A 24964-nucleotide genomic window follows, 5' to 3' on the forward strand; every position below is an offset into this window, starting at 1 on the left:
CTGAGCCATCAACTTAAACAGCATCTGTAATTAACTGTAACATTATATAGCAAAAGGAGTGCAATTAATGTCCATTTTAAAATCACAATTAAAAGCATGACAGTTGTACGCGTGTCCTTAGTGCTTCTTATAAACGGTCTGCATGTGGGAACCAGCGAACCCCATCATTAGACCTGCATTCCCTTTCCAAAGCCATGTGAAAATCTGTTAAAATCGGCACTGTTTTTTGGATATTTGTAATTAAAAATTATTTGACCTGTAAGTTTTCCCCTCTGTGTTTCTCTGGTCTTCCTCATATGCAAGGCACACAATTACAATGACCTACTATGTGCAAAGCAGCTCACACTTCTTAGCCTTTGCCTTTTCGTTGGGTAACGAGAGGGACAGTGAGAATCACCTGAATCTACACTGCGACACATATAACTGAAACACTGGTATATGTTAATCTATGAAGCTTAATTAGGAAAACACCTGCTTAATGCGTAGTTTGCTGGAGCACTCTTCTTCATCGTACAACTTAAGTTTTATGAAACTGCTTGTTCTCATGCAGGGTAGAAACAGTTTTTGGTTGTCACTCATTTTAGTTTTCAGCAGCTATAATGACTGGAATGAGTTTCAACACAAGTTTAAATTAGAGCCATTCATATCTGAGGTTGCCTTTAGCTGTAGGGTTGCCTGTAGCCGTTGCTGACTGACATCTGTGCCTGCTAAGTTGCTGCTGAGTTTTATGATTGATTATATGTTTTTTTTTTTTACTTCTTATTTATTGTGTTTCATGTTGTTTGCTGTGGTTGTGTGAGCCTCTTCCCAGGTCGCCACTGGAAAATTGTTCTCAATTGACTCATCTGGATAAAGGTTTTGACTGATCGCTTGACTGACAAAGGCAGCGCGGTGCGAAGACATCACACCGTCTTGTCTGTTTCACACTCCCTCTTTCAACCCTTTCATTGCCACCCACCCTCCTGCCCCCACAAGCTGTCACTGCACTTCGCTGCCTACTCCTCTCCGTTGCCATGCACACTTGTGTCCCTCTGATAATGAGCACCAGCATGGGATTCAAGAGACACTGCGACTCAGACACACTCCAGCAGTGGGGCTGGGAGCTCCACTAGAGAGAGAGAGAGAGAGACAAGCATCTTGTCTGGGTCGTTTCCAGATGGCATTGTGTAGAACACTACTTTCATCTTCAGACCACGCTTCATACATCTGGAAAAGTCATAAAATTCGAAAAGTCATATAAATTCAAAAAAGCCCATCAGTTGTAAAGTGAGTGCCTGGGTCCACATGACTGAGGCACTGTAAGATTAACCACACAGAGCTGCAGTTATTGAATCATGTCTCCATTAGCGATAAGGACTGTTTTCTGTTTCAAAAAGCTGGCTGGTAAATCTGCTGCTGTTATCTGTCAGCTATGGCTGAGCTAAGAGGGGTTGTCCTGGCTTGTACTTGCATGAACACCAGCTGTTGCACTTGGTTCAGCAGCAGCAGCAGCGCTTTGGCACAATGCTGTATTTTAAATAGAAGTCTACTTTGTGGACCTCACTAAAGCTCTTATTGTGCGGCTTGCTTTTAGTGCCCCCATATGACTGGGTGTTCAACAGCTTGGCTGATTTTCAATACATTTGAAGAAATCTGGCTTGGGTAAATTTGGACTGTTTCAATTGAATTTTTTTTCATATTACCATATCTTAGTAATATGGCAAGTGTACTAGATGTTGTGCAAACTAGATATTCTAGTTCTAACTCAATCCCATCCCATAAAATAAAATTAAAAAACTAAAATGAACAGCATAAGATGAGTGCAACTAATAACCTGCAATACCATTATTCTATATGCATAATGCCAATGCTAGATCTATAATACCTGGATTCATATTTATGACGTATAACGAGCCCCTCATCTAATGTTATCCAAACACCTCTATCAAATGGAACTGACCACAAATTTGAGAGTTTCCGAGCATGAAGGACGGCCCTCTTTGTATTCACAAAGTAGGCAATTAACTGCTCCTTACCTAGACCAACTGGGCTTAAACCCACACTGTGGAGATTGCTCCCTGGAGGATTACTGTGTGGCAGTCAGAGCTGTCATGTGATCAGCTCACTCCAACAACAACAGAGCTTTACGTGAGCAAGTGGATCTAGTTGAGCTGGTGGGCTGGGCGATGCACGCAGTGAGAAACTCGTACAGATGAACAGCAGAGCCTAACAGAGAGGAGAAGTTCAGGCAGCTAAGATGCAGTCTGACTCAAGCCCACTGTTGTTTGGACTACTTACTGCACTTTTTACAATTACAATTCTAAAAAAAACGTTTTATATATCTATTTTTTTTTGTGGAAGTGGCTTGAAACCAAACTTAAAGACTGACGTGGCTACAAAGCAAGTAGTTTCTATTTTTTAGCAGTGCCTTCACAGTCGGGGCTGTTATTGAATGCAAATATTTATGGAGCTTGAATATTTAATCACAGCTTTGCTAACGAGAGCAATAGTGATTGCCTTCCATCACTCCCTAACCTGCTGAAATAAAAACTATAAGAGTATTGATGTTGATATTTCCCATTCCCCTAAACATCCCATTCACAGGATAAGCCTGAAAATACATTGAAATGTGTATAAATACTGTATCTGCTGTATAAGCAATTATTTCTCTGTGTGCTCTGTTTTATGATTTTTGGGGTCATCAAAGTAAGAATTCATATTCGTATGGATTCAGCAGGAAACGGTCGCTCCAGTTCATGCATACAGTATCACATTTGGGAATGATTGCAGTGAATATGGTGTAGAGGGAAAGCTTCCTGACTCACAGTTGGCTCAGTCTCTGGCTGAGTGGAAAGCGAGTGTTTTTCTTAAGGCACAGCACTGTGTTGGTGTGGACCCTCTCACACTCGCTCACTGAGCACTTAGATGAGCGGGCTGCCTGCCTGCTTGCCTGCCTGCATCACCATGGAGACGCAGTAAGGGCTCCACACTATTTTTATGATGCTTCACAGCTTTGAAACTTTTAAAGCCATTTATTTTTAAAAATAAATAAACAAACCAAATGCTGTTTTGCACAGTAAAATGTCCACACCTTCATTAACCCTCTATCCATGGGTTACTACAGGGTATGACCATGGTCAAAGGATTCAATAAAAGAGCTCCTCTTTCTCTCTTTGAAGATGCTGTTTCCAGCCTCCACCTTCAGCGCCACTAAGAAGCTGCTTTGTTACAATAAGAATCCTGGCTGGGTGTGTGTGCACAAGAAAAAGAAAAAAACTGCCTCCTTTTCTTTATACCTTCATTGAGAAACGCATTTATCTTTATCCTCTTCTAATGTGTGGTATTTGTGAAGGCAGTAGGCAATACTGAGACATATGAGAACAGCTCAGGAAAGGGAACCAAGGTACCTCTCTTGTATTGAACCCTACCGTGTGCATAGTTCACTGTACATAGTAAAAATGTATACAGGCTTATTGAGTGATTGCATCTACAGATAACAGGGCTGCGTTTCTCCAGGGAAGCTCTTAGAAAGGGGGTTCAGGAGGAGGCTTATGAACCTGATAAAAGTATTGTGTTCAGGATCTGGCCTGCAGAGCAATGCTTTTACAACAGAATATGGCTTTCTATTCGCATAGTCACTTTGTGCATATCTGTTCACCACACATCTCTGCAGTGACAAGGTACAGACTCAACACTTTTACCCCTGAAAGTGAATCCTCAATCCACCAGACGGTATGATAGCGTGCCAGCGTGCCAGCGGGTGGCAGATCAAGTGGTCAAATGGGAATGGCATCACCACAATGAGAGAAGTTCAGGACTTTCATGTTTCTACTAAATGTGTATTCAATAATAATAATAATAAAAAAACAGACTTGGACCTAGCTGTAGAGATCAAAGGAACCGCTCTGCGAGTCTGTTTGATAATGTTTATAGACCGCACAGAAGCTTCAGATGTAGAAAAGGTTATTATTTGAACCCAGCTTCTCCCCACTCCTTTAACCAAGGGCAGGTCAGTTCTAAAGATTAATGATTAAAGCAGACACTACACTGAGTGAAAGCATAGGCAAGACACCCAGTGCCAATGAGTGCACACTCACACTCACACACTTTCTAAAGCAGTGTGATCCTGTTCTGAGCTTCACAGGGAAAAGAAGTTGGAGTACTTACTGTATCCATTGTCCTCTTCTTTAGTTCCGTCGATCGTTCCATCTGCTTGTAACTGCAAATGGAACCCTTGCCGGCTGAACAGCTTTGTCACTATGCCTTTCAGCTGGGGCTCTGTGGAGATATGGAAAACAGAATAGGGTCATTTTGTTCTATTGAAAATCCGTTGTCTGCCCATAGGGATTGTCAATGAGCAACCACTTCAGTGAAGACCAGGATTATGTGCCTGGCATTATCCATGGAATAGCCCTGTTTGACTGCAATGTGTTAATCTTCACAAAATACTTCCAACAACAGATTTAGGGTAGGAACCGATCATGTATATTATCATATTCAATAGATTTAAAGATAAATTATTTAGGGGTTGGTTTGTTCCCCTGGGTTCTGTTAAAAGAGAATCTTTCTAGATTTCATCAGCCATTTATTTTTAGGGGTAACCACAAGATACCCCCGGGATAATCCAGTGTGATTGAGCAGGGTGCCGGAGGAAACATTTACTCCCAGAGCCACCAGGGCAAGACATTAACTTTCAAGACTCTGCAGCATGCTAATATAAAATTTATTTTTAACTGGCTTAACTGAATTATTAAAAAATACATATTTATAAATATTAATAACATGCAAAAGTGAGTCCTGCAGTGGTCACGCATTATTCAACAAATTATGTTTTTAGTTTTTTTTTTCTGGTCAAATAATTAATAATAATCTGAGAATACGGATAATATATTACACACATAAATAAATAACAACCTATTTGAACATTGTAGGAATAAAAAATAAAATCAAATTAATTTTTAAAACCTCTATCCATGGGTTAGACACAAGAATGAACCTATTGAATTCCAGCGGTGTAGTCGAGCTGGAATCATTGCAGAAATACTTGTAGAAATGAGATCAATTTACTGCCTTTAGTATGTGTAACTAGAAGTTCAGTATACAAATGAAATGTGAGCTTGTATAATAATTATTGTTTAAGAAAGTTTTAGTGGCATTGCCTATTTAGAGCTTCACAGCGCACGTTTATATTAAATAACTAAATGCAATTCTCGGTTGGCTAGTCTTTCTTGTTTTTAATAAGAAAGGTGCCTGTAATATATGATTATGTGTAATGATATCCACGGCATGTTTTCAGTTTTATTTGAAGAGAAAAAAAAATGCTATTTTCAAAGTATCGATTGTTAGGAAATCGGTTTCTGAGCGCACCTCTAAAAATGCCATCAATACAATGCACATATTCGTGTAACTTTTAAAAAACACAATATATGAATTTCTTATCTAAATAGTTATACACGCACAGACACATGTCTTTGAATAATCTGGGAAGCACGGTGCTATAGGCTCTGACTATAGTCTAAGCCTATAGTTTGTTATCGACACTAGTAAAATCAAACACACCGATTAAAATAAAAGCGTTGTGTTCAAGTGAGAGAGAGAGAGAGAGAGAGAGAGAGAGAGAGAGAGAGAGAGAGAGAGAGAGAGAGAGAGAGAGAGAGAGAGAGAGAGAGATGTGCAGAACAAGACAGCCTGTCTGGCGCCTCACCATTGAAATAGCGAGAATGGTGAAATGGTTGGAGATGATGGTGATGACATGAACCAAACACATTGAGATCAGACCTGGTCGCCTCCTCTTGCGCTTCTTGGAGCCGAACAATTTAACCCTGGAAAAGACGCTGAGTTTGCTGGTCTTCTCGCACGTCCCCTTGCTTTTAGTGGGACTGCTGACACATTTACAAGCATTGGATTTCTCCCGTTCCCTCGCCTGTCTCTTCTGCCGGATCAGGGCGCTGGCTATAGCCGCAGCCATTTCAGCGCACACTGAAACACCCCAAGAACTTAAAGCTCTACTCTCCACAGAACAGAAACAAAACAAACAAAATAATAATAAAAAAACAAGAATACTAATTTAAATCCGAAACACGAGTCACCATTATCGCGCTGCCAAATATGTTAGCAAAAACAGAGCAGGTCCCGTTAAAGCAATTTATACCTCATCACCTATTAAGCTTGTTATACAACATTAAATGAATGATTTGGGCGTATCTAGCCAGCCGTGCGTGTCTTGATCTTTGAATGCGATTCTACAAACGGAGTTCTGTATCGATGTACCCTGTGGAGCTCCGCGATTAGAAAGCACTAGAACGACTGTGAAAATGACAAGCGTCGGTCTGCAAAGTATCATTCACTGTCTGTGCAGCGCAACCGGCAGCCTCCATGTTTCCTACAGATATACGAGACTTTTAAAAAGACCTTCAAAATCCCAACCAGAAAAGAGCGAATCCCGTCGATTCTGATGCAGAACCAGAAAAACACCTGTTAGGCAAAGAGAGAGAGAGAGAGAGAGAGAGAGAGAGAGAGAGAGAGAGAGAGAGAGAGAGAGAGAGAGAGAGAGAGAGAGAGAGAGAGAGAGAGAGAGAGAGAGAGAGAGAGAGAGAGAGAGAGAGAGGAGGGGGATCTGATGCTACGCTATCTACAGAAAGTGCTACTTTAAAAAAATAGAAACAGTTCTTGCAGCGTGGGTCTTATCGTGGTTTCTTTCCATCTTTTTATTTTTTTTAATTTCAAGTCAAGGTGGCAAAATCCAAAAACCTCTAAGTGCGATGCTGCTGTTGAGAATAAAAACGCGTTGCTGTCTGGATAGCAGCAATTCAGCTGAGCACAGCCCCCTGCGGAATTGACTTCAGCATCAAAGAGACTCCGCTGGCTGCAGCAACAGGGAATCTATAGCGATGAGATCTACCTGACAGTAGGCTGTAGTCGTGGTAGTACTACTTATAATGATGAAACTACAGATAAAAATAAAACGAAGCCAGAATGAATCGAGTGATTGGGTTACAAAGCCTAAATCTTCTGCAATTGCAATCAAATGCAAATCCCATCAAATTTCAAAGAGTTGTCAAGTCGCTGGTGTTCTCTCACCACGGTACAGGTATGCGTCTATTCGTGTTCACATTAATACGCGACGAGTCCCTTTGAGAGGCTCTGGAGGACACAGCTGTGCGCGGGGCTGACCTGGTGTTGATGCCCGCTGGCTCTCGTTCTCGGGCTCTCTGGTACAGATCAGCTCTAGAATTAAGCCCACACCTGCTCCCTAGGCTACCCTTGTCTGATTGAGGCAGACACCCAAACAAACGTGACTGTGGTCACCAAATACCACAGAGCAGATAAACAGCAACTGGGTCATAACCTTGGATCCCTAACAATGGTAAACTCTCAAATCCTTCGGGCAGAGTCTGCTTAACAAGAGCACAGTTGCAACAGTTGAGGAATAGCAGTGACCCTCAGTATTTAGTACAAAGAGTACTGACCCCCCTAAACCAGCAGGTACGGGTTGGAGAATTTAAAGATGAACACGTGGCAGAAATATCGCCCAGCCCAGATTGCTACACAGCACAGAGGGCTGCTGCATTTGTTGCAGTGTTAGCTTGTTAAACTGGAACGGAAACGAACAAACACACCCACACTGCACGGAAATGACACTGTGTGGTGTACTGCACACAGGGTCCTGTGCTTTACGGGTATTCATGTTTACTATCGAAGTTTACTGCCTGCTGTTTCTTTCCTAACAAAAGGGTGATGTCAATAAATTAAACTGTTCTTTTTTCATATGTAGGCCACTCAGCACCTGCTTTAACCAACACCGTTACCAACTTTATCCAAAACACACTTCTAACACATATACAGAACTAACACGCATAGTCATCGTATTTAAACGATGGATTATCCTTAAACTTCTTTAAAGGGTTTTTTCCTTTATAGAATAAACCTCAATGCGTAGTTTAGCGGTATAGAGGGAGATTTACGTCATAGCAGAGTTTTTGTTTTGCTGCTTTACTGGCCATATTTACACTGCTAGGGGTATTTTGATCAACCCAAAGAAAAAAGCTGCACAATGGCGCCATCTAGAGCTCTGAACAAAACATGCACCCCAATTTAAAACAAAACAAAACACAATGCTGATGTAATGCCCAATCAAATTGTACTCTGGTCTTTAATTAAATGAATGCCTCATACGCGCTTAGCTTCAGGACACTCTGAGTACGCCTGAACAAGTGGTATTTCAGGGACCAATAATAATAATAATAATAATAATAATAATAATAATAATAATAATAATAATAATAATAATAACAACCACGGGGCACACAGGTAATTCCCTCACGAGACAGCGAGTTTGTTAAATATCTGCAAATGACACTGTTTCAGGGGGAAGGAATTACAGGAACACCCCTGTCGCAACCCGAGTGCTCATGTTTATAGGGGCCTCATTGCAGAAACTCCACCGCGCTAAGGATTGCTCTGAGACTGCCCCACAAATGAAATATACAGGTGCCTTAATGAAGCAATTGGTGATATCGGCACGAAACACCTATTATAGGATGATAAACAGATACAAAATAAGTATGCAAAGTCAGAGGGTGTAAAGTATTCATTTGACTTACATTTTACACGTTATATACAAATAATATACATAATGTGATCTGCAGTATTGCTGGATACCTTTCCTTACATGTAAAGATATAAACAGTGCAGGTGGCTGTCTGATATACGGCAAAAATTATTTGTTCATAAACTTTAAATACAGCCACATACCACCCTCCCTCTCCTTTTCAACTCATCTGTCTGATCGCCTATGCAGAGAAATGGGTATATTTGAATACACAATATAGTAAAGGAGTGGAAGGTGCGAGCTAAAATATCATTGTAACGCCATGAATGTCCCACTCAAACTCTCAGCCCCAAACCAACAACGACATTTACTGGGCGTTGCCTCTCTGTGTTGGAGAGAACAGCGCTCAAAAAATAAATTGTGTATCTTGTCATAACTCACATATAATCGGATATTAAAAAAAAAAAAACTACATTTGCAATTACATTTTATTTAAACTGGATTTTTTTTTTTTATTACTGATTCACAAGGGAGCTCTACATGAAAAAAAATTAAACAAGATCGATTAACCTCGAAATAGACATTCAGGGACTTATCACCGTTTGAGAGACGCTCTTTTTTTGCGGTAGTGTCCATTAAGTCGACGGGTTAAAACAAGTATGGCAAACTCGATGCAGAATTAAAAAGAATCAAACCAATTTGATTCCTGAAAGAGAAATGTGGATTTAACAAAAACGACGTCTCCTTCTGTAGCTGTGAAGTGTATGTGTCGAACAGCTGCGCTGTGGAAAACCCGCTATTTCAGGACCTCGGACAGCTCACACGTAGGGCGTTGCTCCTGCTGTGTTTACATTAGCAAGGGAACCTTACAGAAACTTCAAATTTGAAGTTTACAGGAAACAAAAAAACAAAAAAACAAAAAAACAAAAACAAAACAAAAAAAAACCACTTTCTAAAAACAACAGAGCAAAACGAACTACACGATTTGCAACAAACAAACAAAACAGGTACAAACGAGTTTACTGCTTCTACCAGACTCAACAATCTCGATTACACTAATACAACAAAGACAGAAAGGGAGAACACAAAAGCTATTGTTAAATAATATAAAACATCACGGTTCAGAAACAGAGCCGATCCCACTGCATCTTACCTGATGTCGACCTCTTTAAAGGGAAAGCCATGTTCTCTGAGAGCACTGCTAAACCAAGGCGATCGCAGCCTGCATTTAGATCAGACAGAGCCGAAGAAAAGAGCTGGTAGAAAGTTTAAGGCATATTTGAAGTATTCTCCAAGGAATCGGCGCGAACCATCAAGCCCATGCCAGAGCTACAGAGGGATCATTAATGGACATTAGTGACATGTCATTATCAGTTCTAAAAGGCTCATCAATGATTCATTACGGAGCATTGTTGATTTGACAACCTCTGCCCCGGAAAGCATCTGACAAACTTCAATACTCGCAAAACAGAATTCGCATTTTCAACCCATTGAAGCCGTCTCGCCGTTTTCTCGGATTACAAAAAAATTACAGTAAAACGATACCCTAATGCACTGAGTAAACTAGTTACACCAAGACCGGGTCATTTCTCCAGGATAGCATCAATGCAGATGACGCCGTAAATTTACAGCACTTAGTATCACGAGCTTAACTGCTGTATACTTACACGTCCTGCATTATTTATTATACACGCAATGGTTCAGCAGTTAGGAATCTGGACAATGCCAAGCTAACAAAAGTAGTGTGCCGTGGTAGAGCAGTTTATCCGATCAAAAACAATTATGCACATAGGAAAAGCGCCTAAGCTAATGCATATCTTATAATGTAACCGTTTCAAGCGGAATGTTATTTGACACTTACAAAATGTGCATCGATTACATTCTATAGCTCTTTGCAACTTTCTACTGGCAAACGTCAATACAAGGGTGCATGACGTCAAAGTGCCAAAGACAAAAAAAAAAAAAAAAAAAAAAAAAACCGCGACCTTACCAATGTGTTTCTTGCAGATTGTAAACACTGTTACTTTATTAAGCATTTGCTCTAGTACGTTTTTGCTTGTGATAAGTAAACAGCTTTTCAAATATCCTTATTATCAGTAGTATTGTTATGAGTACAGTCTATCTGTATTGATTTTTATCCCCAGTATCTACAGCATGTAACACCTGTTCTATGCAAACCATAAAAATAACACGCGCGCGCGCTCGCACACGGCGTCAAGACAATTGAGCTGATAAACGCCTCGTGTCCTACTGCAGATCACAGAACCAGTGCATGCACAGCGCAAGTGCGACTGGGTTCCCAACTCGTTCAAGCGACTACAGGAGTTCTTTCATACGCTGCAAAAAAGCAAATGTGTGACAATCAACATCAATCGTATGCAGCTGATTTTAAACACATCTTCGCGATGAGTTGAATTGTTTTCGACTCAAATTCAAACGTGTTACGTTACATATTTAATCGGTTGCGTTTATATAATCGGTTTCAAGATGTATGTTAATTCATTAACGTAGTCAAAAACGTGGGTCTGGAATATAAATTCTCGTATTGACGGGATTAAAATATATCTGTTGTCTATCAGAAAGCAAGACCTCCCACCATCTTAAATCATCCATCTATGGTAACATGTGCCTCAGATACATATTCTTTATTTAACATTTCATACATTTAATTGGTAAACACTTATTAGAAATCACCACAGTAGCCTCTTTCTGTTTAAATAGAATTAAAACCCATCTTAAATGCAAAGCCGTTGCTGGTATTTCTCTAAATACAAATTGAAACCGCAAGAGGGCGCCAGTACCCCGCAGAAGAATGATCCATCCAAGCTGTTTTTTTTTTTTTTTTTTTTTTTTTTTACTGTATCCTTCAATCAGCTTTAATGTTTTGTTTATTTTTTAAATCAACAGTAAGAAAAAAGCCCCCCCCCCCCGGGGGGCAGGGGGAGGGGGTAAAATGTGGCCTGGTATTAGCGGATCTAAATCTAATAATTTGTTTCAATTAGCCTTAGATTTAATTATAACTTTAGTGATTGATGTTGCGCCGACGCTAAGAATGAATACAGCTAGCCCTGGGTTCAGTTATTAGTACTCTTTGTATTGTGAGGGAGGGTGGTTTTGGTGAGGGTGCCTGCATTCCGTTCCTCTCTCAGCTCCATTGTATAAGACCTGATTTATCGCTAACTGTTTGTGTTTTACCAATGCTGGTAAACCTTTGAGTCTCATTGTTTGGTCTTACAACCCTTGTGTCGTCCACTGCTCTGCGGTGTAACAACACCTTGTCTGTTTTTGTGAGCGCTATTTATAAAAACAGTTTACCTATTGTTTATATTTTAGCACCTGAAACGCTATTTAAAACAGGCAATTACCCCAGCGTTAGTGAGACCTCCCAGGAGGATTTCCATGCACTTCCGTGGCTCTGAATATCTCCGGAGGGGGTAAAGAGGAAGGAGTCTTCAGCGGGGCTAGCAGCTGTCTAGGGGGAGCCTTGCAGTGGGTGTCCCATGAGCCCAGTCAGCGACCCCCACCCCTTCCAGGGGAGGTGCCCTTGATCTCCAGTAGGGGAGCTGCTCCCTAAGCAATAACTACCCTGGACACTCAGTGCTGCTGAACTGCATGCATGAAAACATCACTCTGACCATGCAGGGTTTTGTTTTCTGACAGAAATGTGCTGAGTGGGTCCTGGGAGACGCAGCTGGGCTTCCAGGGAACCACACATGGATCCCCGCCCTCCCTTCACGAAATAGCAATACAGAATGAATCAAATAAACAAAAGCAGTGGATTACACCCAGCCTATCCCTGCTACTGCTCTATCAGACATCATCAGCATCAGTACAAGTTACATTCTAACACTACACAGTAATGCATTGCATTTCGAGATCCACCCTTATCTACAGGACAGGACCTGCCCTCTCCAGCCACGCAGAGAAACATTGGGACTGGATGCCACGTGCAGTGCGATGTTACTGCACAAAGCGCACACTAGATGGCAGTGCTGCTGAGCTAGCACAATGCTGTACTGTACACACAAGGCGATATACTGGTATTGCAGTGAGCTATCAGGGGTATAATGTCTTAACGTTTGATGATCACACTGCATTTTTTATACCTGCAATAAAAATACTTATTTGCATGTGTTACAAACCAGAAAAATGTGTATCGCCACTGGGAGAGGGACTGAATCTGTAGTTTAATTGTCATTTATTTTACTAAGATTTTACAGTGAAATAAAAGTAAATTAGTTGACCCACTGACCCATTCTCCTCTCTCCCTCTCCATCTCCCTCTCCCTCTCCCCCTCTCTCTCCCTCTCTTCCTCTCCCTCTCATTCTCTCTCCCCTCTCTATCCCTCTCTCTCCCTCTCACTCTCCCTCTCCCCCTCTCTCTCCCTCTCTTCCTCTCTCTCCCTCTCTTCCTCTCTCTCCTTCTCCCTCTCCCTTCTCCCCCTGCCCCCCTTCTCTCTCTCTCTCTCTCTCTCTCCCCCTCTCTCTCTCCCTCTCTTCCTCTCCCTCTCCCTCTCTCTCCTCTCTCTCTCTCTCTCTCTCTCTCTCTCTCCCTCTCTCCCTCTCATTCTCTCTCCCCCTCTCTCTCCCTCTCTCTCTCTCTCCCTCTCCTTCTCCCTCTCTCCCTTCTCCCCTGCCCCCTTCTCTCTCTCTCTCCCCATCTCTCCCTCTCTCTTCCTCTCTCTCTCTCCCCCTCTCTCTACCCTCTCTATCCCTCTCTCCCTCTTTCTCTCTCTCCCCCTTCTCCCCCCCCCCCTCATTTAAAGTCACTCTAACTGCGTCTCAGACACAGAACAGTAGTTGAACGACTCTGTATTTTTAACAGGAGTGATGCTTGCATATCCTCAGGGAATTCTCATCATTGCGTTTTTTCTAAGAAAGACTGTGCTAAAAAAAAAAAAAAAACACAAGGTGACTGAATTTTTGAGAACGAGGCCCCTGAACACACATGAGTGAAACAGCAGGCAACGTCCAGCACTCAAAGGAAGGGAGCTTTAACCCTTTCCAGACTCGAACCTCAGTGAGCTTCAAGAAATCCCAGCATTTTAAATAAACCCTCTCCAGATCACTTTGAGTAATCACTGTTGTGGTTGAGATTGATGCAACAGAGTTTGTTTTCTGGATTATGACTCGTATAGTAAATGTATACTGAAATGAGGACCGGTTTATTAGCGGCAGACTGAGATGAAAAGGGTCTGAACTGGGCCTCTGTGAGCCCCGATCCTTCCTGTGGTCATGATGGAGTTCCAGCCAGAAGCAGCAGAGCTTTGACAGAAGGGATAATGGAAGAAAATACTTTTAAAATGAAACCTTTAAAAAATGGAATGAGGTGGAGTGATTTAACCCTGAAGCCCAATGGAGGACTATTGTGATAAAGCAGTCAGGCTGCAGGGTAGAGGGTAGAAGGCATGTTCCTGTGATGGAGTCTGGGGTCAGGATTATCATTCATGTACACTGCAGTGCTGGAGCACACGATCCACAGGTACCATAGCAATCGCAGAGGTTGCCATGGTGACCGCTGCCTGCACTAGTGACGACTGGGTTGTGTGTGGGGGGAGGGAACTGTGGCTAAGGTAACCCTTGTGGTCCTTTGAGAGCATTCCCTTAAAGCTTGTTATTAAAAATCACATGAGCATGTCCTCCACAATATTGATTTGGGTCAGAGCCATGCTGTGTTTTTAATATCTCGTGTGCAGTCCTTTGAAAGCGAGGAGTAGGAGGTGAAGAATTGACTAGGATGAGGCTGAGGGTTTTTTAATGAAACAGACAGGAGGGTTATCATGCACATTCCCCGACAATGTGAGGCTGGACAACGTTTATTTACAACGTCATTAGAAACTCATTCAGCTTGTTAAACGGGGTTTAGAACAAGTGGGTCGAAGGGTCCGAAGTGAAGTGGCGCTTCTCATTTCTGAAACAACATCAATATCAGAAAACTGGAGCGAAACAACTCAGCTGTTTAACCTTTTCTCCTGCTGAGAAACTGGGCCCTCTGCGTTTGTGCTGGCTTTGAATAGAGCCTGACGCTTCATGATGTGAGGGGGTTTCACGAAAAATGAATAAACCGACATGTTTCCCTTTGCTAAAACAACCCAACCCAATTAATTTCCAGGTTCTGAAACCTAACCCCCAATTCTTCAAAGCTGAATTATCAAGGCACTTCCTCACATTCGCGTGACAGTTATTGTTTGCCTCCTGTTCTTTGTTTGGTTCAGGTAAGCCCATTGCCCCTGTGTCACCAGTAATGGGACTCACCTGAGCTCACACAGCTCCATACGGGCTGTGGATGGATAGAGGAAAGTGTTAGGATTCTGTCACCCTAGCGGGAAGCGAGAAAAAGTATTTTAAAGCCTTGCTGATTACTGTCTTTATTTACCGTTACCTAACAAATGGTCCATAATCTTTGTCAATTCTCTGTGGCGGGTGTTTAAAGACAACAATGAACACAGCGCTCCTGCCTCTCCTGTTCTGACACAGACCATCTCGAGCTGTGACACCTCCAATAGAAAGATCTCCTCGCTCAGCCGGCTTGCTGTTTGTCTTCCTCTGCGCTACACTGTGAGAGCTGCCCCCCTGCTCACTGGCTGGCTGACTGCACAGGTTTGTAATAGCTACAGGACACTTTGCATTGGTAACTGCACCATGTAATCTGGCAAGCTGACTGCATGCTAGGTTACTGCAGGCAGGTGGATCTGCCATTCACTTCATGCAATGGATTGCACAAGCTGTTGTTATTGCATTAGCTGTAGCAGCAAAACACACACACACACACGTCTGTGAACCAGAGACTGTACACACACACACACACACACACACACACACAGTACCTGACGTGTGAGTGTATGTCTGTACATATGTGCACCCCATATGTGACTAGGCATTTCAAAGCCATGCAGGCTTAACTTCTATGAAAGTCCACTGTATTGAAAATACTTTCAACTGCATTAACTTTCACAGTAATATACTACGAATTTATACGATACAATATATGATGTAGTTGATATAATACGACATCGATATTACGTATATATATATATATATATATATATATATATATATATATATATATATATATATATATGGTATACCATCTATATATAAGTGGTATATCCATAGTTGGAGGTCATACTGGTATGGGCATTGTTGAATCATCATCACCTCTCCCTTTAAAATGCAACTACCTGTCCACGGAGTTAACAGTCAGTGCAGCTAAACTGCACTCCTTAAAGTTAAACCTCAGCTCTCTGAGGCTGTTCGCAGTTTAACTTTATTCCCCCCAGAGGCTGTCTGCAGGTAACCTGTCCTTTTTGTACATGTGGAATGAAAGTCACCCTACATTCCAGAACGCCTCTCTTTAATGATTTCCCTTTAATGTCACAAACATCTGTTCAGGTTGAGTCATGCAACCGAAACAAGAACTATTTAAAGAGTTCAGATTAGTTATTACAGGCTCAACAAATTAAGGCTGTAAGCAATATAATCGACTCAGTAAGGTTTCACATTATTCTTGCAACACACATATATTTATTGGTGTAATTTATGGAGATTTTCTAAAGGAAGCATTATATGTAATTAGTTACTCAACACTGTACACAACACACATTTCTGCAGACAGTGCATTCAAATGGAATTAACACTCCCATTGCACAGCACTTTGACTTTAATGAGCCACATTTTATCTTAGGATAACAGTGAGCTCAGTTAAGCTCACAGAAAAAAAAAACAAGACTGGCTCCATCTGCTATGCAATGCCTTTTTGCATTTTCCCACTTGCAAATTTCAATCCCTGTTTAAAATAGACACACAAACTCTAATCTGATAGGCTTGGTAAAACATGACCCCACTGAAAATATGAAATGCACCACCCGGGCAGCCATAGAAAACAATGAAATAAATCTATACTCTATCCATCAAGTCATACTGGTCCATTGACAGGACAGACTGCACGCTGCGTTTACCTCTTAAAGCAATCTGATTACCTAACCAGTTTCAAAGGAAGCAAAGAGGCACACAAATCACATACCACAATAATAATAATAATAATAATAATAATAATAATAATAATAATAATAATAATTCAGATTTTTGAACGCCTAAGGGAATTACAGATGACTGCAGTTTAAAAAACAAATTGCTGCATTGGGCTAAGTGCACATCAGCCAGCCAGCCAGCCTCCCTCTGCCACCCTCTGTGCAGTGCACTGTCGGGTCCTCGATGGAGCGTTTCTTCAGCACCCAGTACTCTTACACAACGAGCCTGCACGCCAGCTGTGTGCTTCTGCTTCAGAGAGACTAACAGCTTCCAATCTTGTACTGCAAAGAACAGAGCAACTCTTCAAGAGAGCATGCCCACTTTACCTCGCCAAGGTTTCCATGTTTTCTTTAGAGATTTAGAGATTTTCTTAGTTATTATTCATGTTATTATTTTTATTGCTATTTTGTCATTTCTACTTTTTCTGTTTTAACCGACATTTAAGCGCTTTGAGATACTGTGGTATGAAAGACACTATTTCAGTAAAATATTTAGAAATTAATAATAATAATAATAATAATAATAATAATAATAATAATAATAATAATAATAATAATAATAGCATAGGAAGAGCGATTTGGCATACAAAAGGTCAGCTAAGCAGGGAGGGCATGCTCAAGTATGAAAAGTTCCTGTCACAGGTTCAAGGTCATTGCCATGGTGACATAATAAGAAGGTCAAAGCTGGTTCAGATCCTACTTGGAGAACATTTTTGTAAAAGACACATAAAGCAAACCCAGTAGCAACAATTAGCAACTAAATTCATTTTATCAGTAGGCTTTACTGTAGAGTCATTTCACCATAGGTTTGTATTGTGAAAATATGCATGATTCAACATTGACAGCGTTCGAACCAGCATGGAAGAGCCAGTGCAGCTACCAGCTCTGACTGGGACAAACCAATGCTGGCCACTGCTGGTACTACAGACAGTGCTGAAGTGGCACGGCCAACTGGATACTCTCAAGCAGTGCTGGATTGCAACCCCAGAGTTAGCCCCTCACCTCCACTGCTAGCCTGCTGGAGCTCCGACAAGCAGGCGCTAGAGCCCATTCAAAGGAGCTCAGCCCCAGAGCAAGAACAGTTTCTGAGGTCCTACAGTAAACATGGGGGTTTAAAGTTCTGAAGACTGAGTTCCCTGAATAGCAATGCAACTGGAGTCCTCATTGCAGCATAACAAGAAATCCCATTACAGATGCTCTGCCCCTAATGATAGGGTTGTTAGATACACATGGCACGGCATATAACAAGGTTAGGATAATCTCATTATTCATGTTGTTAATAACACATTTCCTACAAGAAGTATTGCATCACTAACATGGCTGCCAGACCCGGGATACTTGTAGGCTAGCTGATGACATCAACAGACCTTGTTTTGGAAATGCAGAGCCTCAAAACTCAAAAGACAGAGCTATTGAAATTCATTGCCTTACACTTATTTAGCCCCCCTATCCATTTCACCGACCCCCTCGTTGTTCAGGTTATCTTTGCTTCTTTGAAGCCCTTCTGAAGACACGACACAATTGAGCGGCCCACTCCAGCAAAGGTTGCTGGGAAACAGAGTTTTTGAGGACTTCTCTCTTGATTCTAGCAACCAGCTATTCACATAGACTTATCTTAAGCTAGAGGTCCTGAAATGAAACTCTAGGGTTTTAAGACTCTCCAAATACTAAGAAACAATTTCTAATTCCATTTCATGGATTAGAAATGAGCCGCTAAAGATTGGCAGAGATCCAGTCCCTCTAATCCTGCGTACAGATGTCATCCCCTGCAGAGAACATAGAACTCTGTTCTAAAGTTTAACAAACGTTCCTTTGTTTTTTTGTTTGGTAATCTACACACAATGTACTAACTATTAAAAAGGATTAAGCAATGTGATGGGATTTCATTACATTAATAGTAATCATGGTCTATTCATATACTGGAATGCTGTGGCTGTTTCTAACACACAGTGAAGAACATAAACCCAAGTAGAGCTTTACTGTGCTGGAAAGGGAAAGCAGGGATCTGCTCTTTAGAGTAACAGGACTTTACCCGCCATGCTCTTGGCTGCAGTGAGCATCTCGCATCTAATAAATTAATAAACAACTACGAAAATAACAGCCTTGTTTGTCAAAATAAACTTGTTATGTCCTGGCAGCCAGGTGTGCTGTCTGCTTGGGTCACTGCCTTGTATTAATCTAATTTGATTCCATTAAGCAGCTAGCAGATGCACAGACAAAGTTTAGCAAACTAATAAAAAATGAAATGCTATACTCAAGAGAGATACTCATTAACATTTCTTGTGATATATTTATAGAACTCAATCATATTCAAATGCATAACAAAAATGGTCTATTGCAGCATTTGTCTGGCACATAATCTTTTTGTTTTGCAAAATTAGTTTGTAAGTTGACTTCTCCACCTGCATGCTATGCTGCATATATGAAGCTGCAGTCTCTGTGGTCAGGTGGGGTCCTAATTGTTGTAACACAGGAAGATGAAACCACCAAACTTATAGTGTTGTGAGAGGTGAAAACAAAGCCTGGAAAACATGGGATTGTTCTACAAAACCTTGGCTTTTACACCAATGTCAAACAGCCTTTTTTTACAGCGAGCACTTTAAAATAGTGGCTGTAAATTCCTAACGAATTCAGAATTACCAGGGGATGGCAAGTGTTAATTCATGCAGGAACACATCCCTTGTACATGTGATCAACCTAACTTGTTGCAAAGGAACATGGAATGAACACAGTGAATTAAATGCGCACAAATTAACGGGGGCTGAATTCAGAATGAATGACTTCAGAACTCAGAGGAAGTGTGTTGGATATGTAGATGATATTTCTGTGGGATTCATTCAGAATTCATTAGAAACTTGCGACCCTTATTTTAAAATGTTACCTTTTAATTATTGCAACGTGTTGCACGTGTACAGTGTAATACTGCACTGATAGAAAATATACATTTTAAGGAATGCTGATGTAATCAATGCAATAACTAGCAATAAATGTGCCATATTATCTTGATAACTCATTGGAAAAAATAGGGTACTAAAGGTTTTTGACTGTGCATTATGTTGAGGTCAGCAAGGGTTTTTTTTTTATTAGCTGTATATCGGTAATGAATTTCCCAAGCACAGAAATAAATAAGAGCTGTTTGAATCTCTTCTAGCAGCTAGATGAGCCGGCACCTTGCTGCATGGTTAACAAAAAGAGACAGAAAAAGGTCGAATTTGTAGCTTCCAAAGAACAGAATGAAGAAACATTGCTCCATGAATAGTAATGTCTCAAGCATAACGGCACAACAGCCCAGGGATGACACACATCTAAATTATCCCATAGGGCAATAAAGCTTTCCTGCAGAAAATCAGTATGATTTAGAGACATCTTAATATCATTTTGAAGATGGATATCATAATGAGGACAGGAAGAACTGCTAAATAAAATTACATGGCCATTTGGGAAACAGAGGACAATTGAATTAGGCTTGTGATTTGTCTTCTGGTAGTCTGTGCTATCAGGGAACAGTGAGATTGAAAGCTAGTTTGGCAAGGTTACTGTAGCTTAGTTATAGCCCCTGCAGTCGCAACACCTGGGCTTGTCATCACATCTCAGAAGCTAAGCAAGATTGGGTCTGGTTTGTATTTCTATGCCAGTTGTTTCCTATGGGTTCATCCAATGCTACGGAGTAGTGGAGATGCCAGCTTTGAGATGAGATGAGAGTTTCAGAGGATAGGTATCAAGCAGATTTAAAGGGCAAGGTAATAGATTTGTATTGACCTCTTTACCTGGAGATACATATCTGCACGGAACAGCATTTCAAATTCCATTCAAATTCTAAGAGCTTTCAAGTCTGCCAGTCCCGCCTACTCTAAGTGTATATATATTAGCTGGGGCTGGCAGTTAAAAAGTTGTATTGTCATGAGGAAAGCAGTTCAGTGCAGGTTCTTAGGATCTCCAGCCGAGCTCAAAACATCTCCAAGCCAGGTAAAGAGACTCAGAAAGCAATTCTAATAATTCAGCATGGTTGCAACAGAACCCAGAACCATTCAGAACAGATTCAAACACAATGCGATCAAACCCAATATTTTATACACAGTAACCTTTCATCAGCACTGCACAGCACACACAATACAGTCCTGCACCCAGGATAATGAAATATCAGTCCTGTATTGTAGAAGTTATGACATTTTCAGCAGCTGTGGTGCATTGCAGTTTCCCATTGTTATTCTAGACAGCTAGGATTGGGTTGAAATCTTTCTTCAGCACGCTTTCCTTTATACCTGTCTTCAGGACCTTAAAAGAGTGCTATTCATGGCTTTCAAATACTTCCCTTCAGCAACATGATCTCTAGCCTCCTTTTGTTTCTCCAGCACAAGAAAAGGAGAACCAGTAATAATTATGGTTTGCTAATAAGAGGTAAGGAGATATAGATCTTCAAAACACCTAGTCACACACACACTTAAATGCAGAGGTACAACTAAGAAAGTAGACCAATGTTTCAGGTGGTGCCACAGCTGCTCTCGCTAACCTTCCTACCTACCTTCTTATTAACCTACCTACCTTCTTATTTCACTTAACTGTTTCAGGGAACTTAGTTTGGGCTTCATTTTCTAACACATGAGACAGAGAGAGAGAGAGAGAGAGAGAGAGAGAGAGAGAGAGAGAGAGAGAGAGAGAGAGAGAGAGAGAGAGAGAGAGAGAGAGAGAGAGAGAGAGAGATATGCCGGATGCTCTCTTCAGGCAAAGTTAAACCTGTTCTGTCAATCACTCGCACTAGATAGCATCCTGAACATGCAGATATTGGGTGTCCCTTTGGACTGGATAAGACGAGCTGGGGAGAAAGGAAGTGAGGGGATAGCAGAATTAAGCACAGCTCTAATACATCAATAAAGTAAAGCGCCGCGTACCAATATTACCATTGTGAGCCTCTCTCATTTAAACCTCGGGGACAGGGGGCGCGTTCATCACTGTACTGCACGTGGAGCACACTGATGAGAGGATTTTAAAAAGTATAGATCAGCTAGCGTGATATATTGTGTGAACCGGAGATCAGTGAGATGAAAGTGAAAGCACAGCGTGTATCCAGACAATAGAGCTGTTTTCAACAGCTTGATTAATAATTAAAAGAAAGAAACAGAAAGTAGAGCAGAGAATAATATTAAAGTGTGGAAGGGTATCCGGTTAATATCTGGTACCATGAGAATTATTATATTATTATTATTATTATTATTATTATTATTATTTATTATTATTATAATAATAATAATAATAATAATAATAATAATAATAATAATAATAATTTTTTTTGAGAGAGGGGTTCCTTGCGAAGCATGGAGAAGAGCCCGGGCCTTGTCCAATATGAGCAGCTCCACAGGCACTCAGGATCCATTCTGACCGCCAGTCTGTCCTTGAGCACTTTGTAAAACACAAGCACTTCACACAGCTTCCCACCACAGCCCCTGGACCTAGAGGAGCAGCTTATTGTGTCATGTTTCTACTCGTCAAATCACCCGTCATCGCGATATACAGCTAGTATATCTGGAATTGCATTATTTATTAGCTTTTATTGCACTGTGCAAGAGTACAGGAACTCAAACCTATTTTAAACTGTTCTTTCTCTCTGCAGCGCGATACATTTTAAACAGCCACAGGTAAGACCAACCTTGCAAACCGAAAGAAAGCATAACAGTTCATACTCAAGTAGAACATGAAGAGAATCTGTGGGAAAACCATCAATGAAACCACAAAACACCCAGTTCTGCGTCTAATTGTTTAAATCTGCATATCAAATAGATTCAAACGACGGGGGACTCTCTGGGTTGGTACCAGCTGTTTCAATGCCTTCTGAATGACTGAGAAATACAATTACAAGAGCTCAGTGAACAATCTGTATTGCAGTCTTTGCTGCAATTTCCATTTTACACAGAACCAACTGATATGTACTGAAGCTAATTACATTCTAGGGGGCTTTAGTATATTTAATCAATAGTTTGTCAACTGACTGTGGTATTAATATCCTCCACTGTTATGCTTATACGGTATATGCACAGGCTTCCAGATTATAATGCACAATATGTGTCTCCTAATATATATAATTTAGATATTTTATTTAACATCATGTAATCAAAGAAACTACCTCCTCCTAATGAGATCTCAAAAGTCTACCAGAAACCATAACAGTCGTATAGCATTTCTTGTTAGACTTCGAAATGTCACATTTTTCAGTTTTTTTCAGTTTTTCATGTTAATGTTATATTATTCAGCAGGCTTCACTCGACTTGATGAAGCAAAATCAGTCAACTACAGGGTGATGCAAAACTTTTGTCCACAGCTGTACAGTCAGATTCACTTGTGAAGGGTTAACCCCATAAGGGTAGCCAGGCATGCTGACAGTGGAAGTCCTCCGTTGAAAATGGCCTTCCCCATCAGGAAGGATTATCTGTGTACAGACCATCAGAGGAAACTTAAGAATGGCAGGAGACCAGCGCGGTCAAGGCCAGTGCAAACACTATGAATATTTCATTAGCGACAGTGTGGAGCGCCCGCCGGTGTGAAGGCCCTGGCTTTGCTCCAGTATCATCGGGCAGTGTTCAATATCTCCGAGCGAAGACCACATCCGACTGCTAAATCAGAAAGGACATATCCAATTCAGCAGCAAAAGAAAAAAAAAACACAATGCTTGGTTTTAGCAAGGCTTTCTCATTGTTTTGTAAATGCATCCAAAACAGCTCCACTGCAGTAAAAGTAACTTGGGAGGACAGCAGCGGTGTGGTTATTTGAGTGTGACGGCTCCTCACTGTGCAGTTATCGATTCCTCCGCTGGGAAAGGCTCCAGGAGGATCTACAGCATACACAAACTGGGCACTTCTACAGGGATTCTGGGCATTAGCTGATCACTCGTTCCTTAGGATTCTCCTGCATTATCTCCTGTTTTAATATTTCCTTAACCTAATCTTATATGAACTGTTAATATACCTGCCCATTTCCACTTTCTCCACGGCTGGTAAAATATAACTTGAAAGACTGAAAGATCTGGGTAAACATTTCCATCCACTGTAGTTTGCAGTAGGTCAACAATCAGGCAAGAACAATCCTGCCAACAGTACATTGCACCTCTGTGTTCTGCAGTACAGCAAGTGTTAAATATATTCAGCCTAACCCCAGCCCCAGAGTTCTTCTACCAACAAGCACTGCCTTGCTTTTGTTTGCCTGACCTAGTTTGTCCCAGACCTTGTCTGCATTAACTGTCTGAAATGTTCTGGTTTTAAGACAATGCGCCTGCAGGACGTTGCATCTTCTTAAGTGTATCATAATGATCTTTCACTTTCTGCATTGTCAGTTTCACTCAGCCAGCCTCTACTGCAAATCAAGGACCTTTTTTCCCTCTTTCAGCCAATAATCTAGACATGCAAATGGCTGGTTATATAACACAGGCCCATACAACTTCATTATTTGTCAAATGATCTGCTGGTGCACTGCATTCGACAGTTAACACTGCTTGCTATTCTGCACACACACGCTGCGCTCACAAACAGCTACAACAAGCTGCTAGCTAAAGACAGCAGCCAACTTTCACAGCATCACATTTCGGACTATAAACTGCTTACAACACTGGTTTGCATTGCAAGGATGTTGTGTTTTTTAAATCAATAATGAGGAAGCAATCAGAGTTTAAATATTTAGAAATGTTATAGTTGATCGCTTGCAGGAAGCAAGTCTCTGGGGTCCACTGGTGTGGTTTTAGCAATTCAACCAATGGCTTCAACCTTGATGACACAATAACTAGTTAGTCTGGTTTGCTAAAGGAGATCATGGGGCTTCTATTACCCCACAAACATGAATACATGAGTATTGACCTCCAATACCATATTAGGGGAAATTTGAAATGAGGCAAAACAATAATCAAGCCGAGGCAAAACAAAACCTTTTATCCAATTCAGTGCAAACTCAACATCTCCAGAAGACGAAAGCTTTTTGTCCAAATTGTGACATTTAAATATTTCTCTTGATTCTGCAAACTATATAAAATCAAAAATTATTTTGATGCAAAAATATGCAACTTATGCATTGAGAATGCACTTTTTATTAGACTTTGCTATATACTCTAGAAGACATGCAAGTCCTAGGAGTGAACACAAAGCATGACCACATTTTATTCATATTAAAAATAAAAGTTCTGCTTCGCTGCAACATCTGACAAAACTTCCAAGTGAATAACGTTCCCTGGCTGTTTTGTTTTCACCATCACTGAAATGAACACGGCTGCACTAATCCAGTCTCTTATCGGGCACAGCCTCCTGACACTGGAGCTACTAGAGCTGTCAAACTACACTATGGGAGAAATTGAGTGTCACCACGAATCAGAATGAACACGACAGAGAGGGAGAGCCAGGGAGCCAGCCAGAAGCTGCGCTCCTTACATG

The 24964-nt window shown here is 41.1% G+C and overlaps 1 protein-coding gene across 7 annotated transcripts in view; it reads right to left on the bottom strand.

The window, feature by feature from the left end:
• The window catches only part of LOC121295653 (fibroblast growth factor 13), an 87877-nt gene that overhangs the window by 14310 nt on the left and 48603 nt on the right, over positions 1-24964 (bottom strand). For 5 of the 7 annotated variants that reach the window (XM_041220582.1, XM_041220581.1, XM_041220586.1 and 2 more), the window contains one exon: positions 4147-4257. In XM_041220582.1, coding sequence (XP_041076516.1) covers positions 4147-4257 — 111 coding nt within the window. Of the gene's footprint in view, positions 1-4146; positions 4258-5757; positions 6466-9683; positions 9730-24964 lie in introns of those variants that run through there. The other 2 variants (XM_041220587.1, XM_041220584.1) reach the window with 2 other exon arrangements.

Source organism: Polyodon spathula, chromosome 20 (genome assembly GCF_017654505.1).
Source record: "Polyodon spathula isolate WHYD16114869_AA chromosome 20, ASM1765450v1, whole genome shotgun sequence".
Classification (NCBI taxonomy): domain Eukaryota; kingdom Metazoa; phylum Chordata; class Actinopteri; order Acipenseriformes; family Polyodontidae; genus Polyodon; species Polyodon spathula.